Source organism: Sycon ciliatum, chromosome 10, assembly GCF_964019385.1.
Source record: "Sycon ciliatum chromosome 10, ocSycCili1.1, whole genome shotgun sequence".
NCBI lineage: Eukaryota > Metazoa > Porifera > Calcarea > Leucosolenida > Sycettidae > Sycon > Sycon ciliatum.
This window is the reverse complement of record NC_088652.1, coordinates 24,572,891-24,581,862: the sequence shown is the minus strand read 5'-3', so window position 1 is coordinate 24,581,862 and position 8,972 is coordinate 24,572,891. Positions and strand designations below refer to the sequence as shown.

The 8,972-nt window shown below is 44.9% G+C and overlaps 1 protein-coding gene across 1 annotated transcript; it reads right to left on the bottom strand.

Moving 5' to 3' along the window:
• Positions 1 to 209: 209 nt before the first annotated feature.
• Positions 210 to 6,271, bottom strand: LOC135826156 (uncharacterized). Its single transcript, XM_065338793.1, has 2 exons — positions 2,119 to 6,271; positions 210 to 1,089 (listed from the first exon to the last, which is right to left on the bottom strand). Exons 1-2 carry the CDS (start codon positions 5,937 to 5,939, stop codon positions 858 to 860), a joined length of 4,053 nt encoding a protein of 1,350 aa, XP_065194865.1. The 5' UTR covers positions 5,940 to 6,271; the 3' UTR covers positions 210 to 857.
• Between the last annotated feature and the right edge of the window lie 2,701 nt (positions 6,272 to 8,972).

Sequence of the window (8,972 nt, the reverse complement as noted above, 5' to 3'; positions counted from 1 at the left end):
TGTATTTTTGTCTTATGCACTAATCATCATCATCATCATCATCATCTGCGTTGCCGAACAAAAATAATAATAGTACATTGTAAAATAAAATATAATGAAAAAGTGAACGGCATTATGCAGCTTTGTAAGCAGTAGATAGACAGTGTGATTGCGAGGCATCTCTGTCAGATGCGAACTGGCAATTCTCATGCAGAGACCTACGAGTCCACGAAACGATATTGGGTGCTATTCATACGCTCATTCATTCTCCATTTCAATCCGACAAAAGCGTAATTTCCAAATTTGCTCTATGCCTAACTAGTCTGGCTGCTACAAACATTCAATTTCTCAGTACTGTATCTACACTATCACGTTTTTCGAACTTTCCCGGTAACAGGCAGTCACAGCCCATCACTGGTCGCAGCGCATAGCTCTTTCGTCTACCTGCTCATCTTGTATTGTCATCCCAGGGCCTACTACTGATGAATTCAAGAGCGAACGGCGATGTTTATGAAAATATGTACCTGTCAGTACCTGTTATTAAATTTATAAGAAGAAATGAGGAAGAAGGAACTACAAGTCACGCTATACCGGTAATGTCCACTTACACTATCGGTTACTTTAAAATCAGCTCATGTGATAACATTGCACGACACTGACCAACGGTACTGACGTTCTCATGTGATAACATTGCACGACACACGTTCTACGCCTAACTGGAAATCAGCTGCAGCACAAAGTGTGGAAGGTTATAAGTTGGAGATGACAATAGAAGAGGAAGGTGAGCGCAATCAAGATAAACGCGAACCGAAAGACATTGTTTCTTTTTGGAAGCCATTGGACTACTACTTTTAGACATAAACCTCAACATTATTTTGTCACGCTGATAATTGTAGACCTTCAATATGATGAATTATCTGCTGGAACGAGGGCCGGTCACATGGTTCGTCGCTCATGCATTTCTCAGCCAGGTGACGATACTGGTAGGGAGTGGTGGGAGGAAAGACTGGCGTGTTTCCATCCATGATCTCTTGATGAATGTCCTCCGGGAAATTCAAATGTGCGTAGGGAAGTTGACGAGTAGATATCTCCCACAGAACCACCCCGTAACTACGAGAGAAAAAGAACATACGACAAACAAGTACACAAATACATACAAACTATTATTTTTAATTTCACTTTACCATAATCAGTGTGTAGAGACCAATATGAAGGGAGGGACGAAAACAACCACGCAACACACACACATACTTAAGCACCCACACAAATGCACTCACACGTACAGGAATATCCGTTCATTTCATATATCGATAAACAACTACCTGGCTAGAAATCTAGTGCCCAGTATGTTAGATGTGTTTCAACGAAAGCGTTCATGAGACGAATCATAACACCAAAGTAAAAGAAATCGATAGAGGAAGATTGGTTTGTGTTGTGTTTTCTGCCTACTGTGGCTTTACGTTGTTTGTTTTGAACGAAAAACAGGACAGCGGCACACTATCAAGAAGTAAACACTTGGCTATTTTCCGAACGAAAACCTCGTCAAAAACAACCAGAATGTCATACCACGATGCGAGTGCATTCACTAAAGTATACTGCATCGACAAAAAAACCAAGAAAACAACATCTTGTTACATTATGGTGAAAAAAGGAGGACAAAATGTTACGAATTATGACTAACTGTCCACCAACGTAACCAGATCTTATACAGTCAGCGAGTGCGACAAAATGGCACAAAACTGACGAAGAGTATTGAGATATTCGGCGATTATGCTATGTCATACTTTCAGCGGTTTCTCGTTGTACGTATTCGCCTTGGTTTCTTGCTTATTGATATGTATCATACTTATGCTGACCTTCATACAAACTGACCGCCAACTTCTTCCTGTTTCTAAAAAGGAGTTTGTATGGTGGTGGTCTATTATGGGGTTTGTGTGAGGTATGAGGTTTATATGCCCAGTATAAACCACCTGCATGATGGGGCAGTTGACTGGAAGTTTGTATTAAAGGTCAGCATAAAATCCAGTAATCATGCCAATATCAAAAGAAAGTTGAAAAATTCAATGCCCTGGAAGTGCATAACAATTTTAACTGCAAAGAAAGAACTCACACACACACCAACCTGAACTGTACACTTACCTGTAAACATCCGATTTTTCCGTGTAGCTGTTTTCAGTCAGTGTCTCTGGAGCTCTCCATCTGTCAGTTCCAACACCACACGTCATTCCATGTCGTGATGGCAGCTGTGAGGCCGTGAAACAGTGATGTGGAGGACTCCTGGCGTCGTCTGTTCTCATGGTATCCAAACCATGATTAGCCTTTGCAGATAATGAATTTGCAGATGGCGACTCTTTCTCATCGCACAGAAGTGGACTTTCCACACCGCTACCGCTCTGAGGTATTGCATGTGAGGGGCTTTGACAATCAGGAACCGGTGATTGAAACAGTGTTTCCCTTTCACCACTGTCTGCCATTGTTACATGCTGGTGTTGGACCAACGCCCCAGGAGCATTGCGTTGAGTTCCACTAGTGGATTCCTGCACTGATTGCGGGCGATCTTCACTTTCCAGGAGTGCAAGATATCTCGTGAACTCTACGTCTCCGACTTTCACCACCCACTTGTCACTGACCAATAGATTTGGACTCTTTAGATCACGGTGAATCTGTGGAGGATTAGAGCTATGCAGATATCGCATACCACGAGCGATGTCAAGAGCAAACCGAAGCATATCCTCTTGTTCCAGTTGGACTTTTGGATCATGCAGATTGTCGTAGAGGGAACCTCGTCGTAAGTACTCCATAACCAAGAATGGGCAATTGTCCGCTGTGTCCTGGCCTGCTCCAAGAAAGAGTACAATATTTGGGTGGCACATTGATCGCAGTATCTCAGCCTCTTCTAAGAAGGTGTCAAAGGGCGATGCGCGCCAACGCGTTTGATTGAAACACTTGGGAAGTTTCTTGACTACAACATCCATGTCACTGAGCTTTGCCAGATACACCTTACTGTAATTCCCAGATGCTAGTTTTTTGCTGATTATTAAGTCCCTCCATTGCATTCTCGCTCCACGGTTCAGTTCTGCAAGTTTCCTCAGGGACCTTTGGAGATGAACATGTTGGATTTGCAACTCCTTTTCTGTATTCATCAAGTCGCGACGCTTTCGAATGAAATTCACGAGGAACGCAACGCACAAAGAAAGTACGAAGGAAAATATAACGGCTGCCATTTGAGAAAGGTAGACTACGGGTGTTCGGCAGTTGTCGGACGGCAGGTATCCAAACTTGCAGTCGCAATACTTCTTGTCATCTCTATCCAGCTTGCATGTACCGTGGCCATGGCAGTAGCCGTCCATACATATGGTATCGCATTTCCAGGCTCCAATACCTTGCGTCGTCAAATCACCAGGACATCTCGTACAGTTCACAACAATAGCTGACGAGTAGTACCCTACAGGACAGGGCTCACAGGAACGGTGTTCCGAGTATCCATAGCCCAAAGGACAATTTTCCAAACTGTTCAATGTCAGAAAATATAAACTTTGTTTTGCCCGATATATACCAAAGGGAGCGTAACCAAGTCCACCTGAGAAGACAAGGTCATCGATCACATGTTGGCCATAGATGCCGAAATTGAAAAAGTGTATAACTCTAACTGTAGAGATCGCTCCGACTTCACGAAATTGAAAAAGAAATGCAGCGCTCGTGTCTCCACGAGACAATGAACCCGGTCTGTCAGCAAAAAATCCGCCTAGTAGTAAAAATGAATTGTTCATGTACGAAGACAAAGAATGGTAGAAGCGCATGGGAACTGGCTGTGACAAAGGAATTTTGCGGAGAAGAATGAAAGAAAGGTTTTTCATCGACATCAACAACACGTGATCAGTCATTGCCAAACCATCTCCAATGTCATTTGTGTTATTGATGCCTCTTGGACTTTCTTCACTGAATACATAGTTCCCACCAAACAGAATGATGTCGTCACCATACGTAGTGGCTGAATGACCGTACTGACGAGGCAGTTTCTCGCCGAAAACATTATCAGTCAGTTGGGTCCACGTACCCGAGCACGACTGTTCATCTGTCATCTGCAGTAGCCATAAGTCGCTGTAAACCTGTGTCCGGTTATTTCCACCTTGTATCATGAAGTGTGCCCTCTTGTGCCTGAATGCCACATGGTCTTCTCGCGGCATAGGTTTGGGCTGGGATGGATGTGTCGTAAGGCGTCGCCAGTGGACTGTGGAATCTCGAGCTTTACTATCAACCTGGATATACAAACACCAATTAGAACTAGGGTAATGATAACTTTTGTTTATTAACTGTGAACCCCCATAGAGAATTCCCATGAATGGCTGGACGGATGTGAATGTGAAGCCCCAGCGAGTATAAAGCAGAGGCGATGGTGAAGGATGCTTGGCAACTATTGTTGATTTTCCGAAACGGTCGTATAGAAGGTGCCAAACAACAATAGGGGATGGTCTCTGCCAAGTAGTAAAGCGAATATGAGAATTGGCTGTTCTTCTCTCTGGACAGTTCGAACCAATAAAAATGTATATTGAAATACTTTGGGAAAAGGGTATAGACAAAGGACGTGCTGAACTGCACCCCTGGAAGCCTGGAAAATGACTTCGAACATCAACATCTGGCTTTCCCGTAATCGATAGCTGGGACCTGTTGGGTTTGTAATGGGCGCATGGCTTCAAGGCAAAACTTTTGGTGCTTCTTATTCTTTGAAACACGATGTGGAATTCGTCGGTTGGGCTAGACAACAATGAAAACCAAGGGATGTCGTATGGATAGTTCTCTATCAACAATTCTGAAAGTTTCCCTTTCGCTTCGCAGTGAACTCGGTCAATGTCTTGGGTTGGTACTGCACACAGATACAAGATAAACGGACCATGCGGAACAGAGTATGCCACAATCAGTGTTCGGAAGGCGCTGAAATAAGCAACCTGCACGTTATTAAAGAACTCCCTCATCATCCTCATATCGCCCACAGGAGAGTAAATCGTTGGAAAATTGGATGGCAGTTCTAGCCATTTCCCTTGTTCAATATTAAAAATCCAGAAATCTTTCAACATTCGCATCTGGATGAGTTGGGAAGATCCATGTGCTTCCACTCCACCGAACATCAATAACTGGCAATCATTTATAGATATTAGAGCGGGGTTTGCTCTGGGGCTAGGAGAGCTAGTACCGTTATATTCTCTCTGATGCTCCGATTTTATCCACTGTGCTGGTACCGATGTGTCCGATATGTCGATTGTGATCTGGAAGATATCCGTGGAGAAGCGAACACATTCACTGTCGCTGAAGTTGTTACAATGTGATCCTCCGTATGATATGAGTGTGAACATCGACGATGACGTATTGATCGGTATGGTAACAAGACCAGGTGATAATGCCCATGGAACGTCCTCGCCTGTTGTGGTTAGTACACTGGTGATGGTTGTAATACCATTGTAAAGAACGATGAACTTGGAGCATTGACCCGCCCCAAAACCATAGAAGACTAAGATTCGCCGATCTGGTGATGTTGTCACACTGGGCTGAATCGTCTGCTGGCAAAGACATCTAGGGTACCCACCTGGTAAAGTAGCCAAAAACGTTTTGAAATTCCAGCTCTGCAATGTAGTTTCGGTTGAAAAGTAAGAACCCATTATTATACATTGTGAAACATTTTCGGTATCCAAAACAAATAACACAACACGTTCGAGGGGCTCGTTGTGGACGTTATCCTTGATAAGTACAGTGGTTCGTGGACTGAAAGCTAGTCTCAGTGGAACGTCGCCATAAGGATAGGACATATAGATCCTACTGCTAAGGCTTTCACTGGCGTCTGCAGTTAGTGTTGAAAGGGGTGCAGGTAGCGAGACAACGTCTACTTCGCCCGAGATCACAGCAACCCAAGATGTCAACCAAATGCAGAAGATTCCAAGCAAACAGTTTGTAATCCGTGCGTCCATACCTGAATCTATCTTTCCAATCTGGTTTCACGGGTAGAAATGAAGATGCACCGTGATTGAAGAGCACTAAGGTAGTCTTCAAATCCCCGGCTAGGGAAGCGGATTGTCTAACGATTGGCACGACTGAAGCTATAATGAAGCAGAACTCATCGGGTCTTTAGAGAGGAACAATGATAAGTGCTGAGAAGATTGGTGACTTGCTAGAACACTATTGCAAGACTCTAGTTTTGCACCTAGGATACAAGGAGAACAGAGGGGAACACTCTTCTCGCTGTTGTTGTGCGAACCAGCTGACCGTCTCTCACGCTCCTTGAAGTGTCTTGCATGCTTTGCAGGGTACGGAACGGTCAAATTTGATCGCTTGGATTAGACATAATGCGATGGTGATTTCGCGGGACAGGTGGAAAAGCCTGAATCCACGCCATATGTTCTGTTCTGGTGTTTGTTTCAGACCATTGACAATAATGCAATGGCCCCAGTTCTACAGTACATGTTCAGTACATGTACGTGCCCTGAAAACGAAAAGATTGTAGTCAACAAACGCCACGAGTAACAGATGGAGGTCAACTGATTCCATCTGTTTTCGTTATAGACGCGATAAGCAGCATATTCTGACAGCAGGTAGATATCAGTCACGAGCGTGTAATTCGAGTACTTGAGTCCATGTACAGTAGTGGGTGGACGTCTACAACTCAAAGACTGTACTCGTTTGGATAGGTGGGTTTGGGTAGGTGAGTTTGGATATGTGGGTTTGGATATGTGGGTTTGGATATGTGAGTTTGGATATGTGAGTTTGGATATGTGAGTTTGGATAGTTGAGTTTGGATATGTGAGTTTGGATATGTGGGTTTGGATATGTGAGTTTGGATATGTGAGTTTGGATATGTGAGTTTGGATAGGTGAGTTTGGATATGTGAGTTTGGATATGTGAGTTTGGATATGTGAGTTTGGATATGTGAGTTTGGATATGTGAGTTTGGATATGTGAGTTTGGATATGTGAGTTTGGATATGTGAGTTTGGATATGTGAGTTTGGATATGTAGGTAGGTAGGTAGGTACATTTTTATTTGAATTCGCAGAACCAAACGGGCGGTGTCGCCCAATTACATGGAAGCGAATGGAAACAGTAAAATATTGTAGGAAATAGCCTAACACGATAGCAGGGTGTAGTACAAAGCAAAGAACGCTCAGTCAATGAATAACGTTAACGTTAGAATACAACAACGGGGAGGTGGTAAACAACACATGACTGGTACTGTGGAGTACCGCAAACGTTCAAAGATTCCTGTAGTGTTCAGAAGTGGGTGCTACTGCTAGCAAGACAGAACGGGAGGCAGGCTTGTTTGAACTGGTGGTACTGGGTAATACCACGCACGTCGGATGGCAGGGTGTTCCATAAAATGGACCCGCGAGCGGTTGGACGGTCGTGGCCGGCTTTGTGAGTTTGGATATGTGAGTTTCGATATTTGAGTTTGGATAGGTGAGTTTGGATATGTGAGTTTGGATATGTGAGTTTGGATAGGTGAGTTTGGATATGTGAGTTTGGATGTGCGAGTTTGGATAGGTGAGTTTGGATAGGTGAGTTTGGATATGTGAGTTTGGATATGTCAGACAAGCCATCAACCAACAGTGAGCATCTTCACAGACGGAGCATTCCAGCGAGCAAACAAGGTTTTGGAGGCTCAACATGTCAATGGCCCGATAATTGCGGATCAAGCGGCAAGCCAGGAATTCGTTTGTACTCAGAACAGCCCTGTTCACGGATGTTAGCGTAGAATATTCCTAGGGCACACAACAGCTCCGAAGCGCTGCCTGAAAAGAGAAGAAGTGAGGGTAGAACCGCTTGGCTCGCTGTTTATAAACCGACTCCCGAATTGGCGCGATGATCGCGGATTGGTCAAATCTTAGCGTGAAACGAAACCTCTCTCGGATTGGTCAAATCTTCGCGTGTGGCGCCCGCCACAAAGCTGCACGAGCGTGTTCTCCATGGTGATTGGCACGAACGTGTTCTCCAAGGTCGTCACCTCCCATGCCACATGCACCAGTACGTGTACACGATCGATTGAACAAGATTCTGAACACGCCACCCTCCGATTCATGCAAGAACACGCCAGTCGGTTTACTATACTGAAGCAACAACGACTTACGTTAGTTCTGCGAACATGTGCATGCATGACCAACAGGACTCGTTTGTTCGGTTTTAGGGACTAGAGGGTGAATATGGAGAGGTATAAGTCTAACATTACCTTCAGCCTCGTGAATATGGGCGAATATTCATTAGTTATACATGTACAAGCCTCGGCTTCGCCTCGGTTTGTATGCTAGTGAATATTCGTCCAAATTCACTCGGCTTCAGGTAATATTATACATACCTCATATGCTCATATTTTGGCGTGAACGTGTCTCGCCGCTTATCCTAGTATGTTTCCGGTGCCATGAGGGAGCCGGGAGCCGGGAGCCGGGAGGGGGGGGGGGGGATGCATGCCGTCCTGAGTATTTTATCCATAACTAAGGTGATAAACACGCACCTGGCAATATGGCGGTAAGTACACGCCGGAAAGTACTTATACAACAGGTAGAATGGAGGTAAATGGCTGTCTAATGTCGAGCCACACTCGCTTCAGCCTGGACGAGGTCGACAGGCGCGAGGTCGAAGTGACGACGGCGACCAGAGCGTGATCCGCGGACGCAATGGATCGCAAACCTGGCAAGAGTAAATACCAAGCAGCACCGCATCCAAGCTACAACCCGGCTATAGGCAGCGTTGCGTTTGGTGGCCAAGCCGTGCACCAGCCTCTTGACTACCACGGCTGCTTCCGAGCCCATCCCACTACAGGAGGAGAAGACTAACGGTGTGAAGGAGCCATGCTCGACTTCATTGACACGTTCACCGTAAGCACGCTTCTTCTCGCCTTCAAACCTTGGGCAGAGGCAGGGGAGGGACTTGTTGTTGTTGGTGTTGTTGTTTTATGTTATTTGAATTCGCAAACCCAAACGGGCAATACGCCCAATTACATGGAAGCGAATAAAGGA

Excerpts from the sequence above, each read along its gene's own strand:
- LOC135826156 (XM_065338793.1), bottom strand. The coding sequence starts at position 5,939 with ATGGACGCACGGATTACAAACTGTTTGCTTGGAATCTTCTGCATTTGG. Across the intron at positions 1,090-2,118 it reads GAAAAATCGGATGTTTACAG|TTACGGGGTGGTTCTGTGGG; the intron begins GTAAGTGTACAG and ends TTTCTCTCGTAG.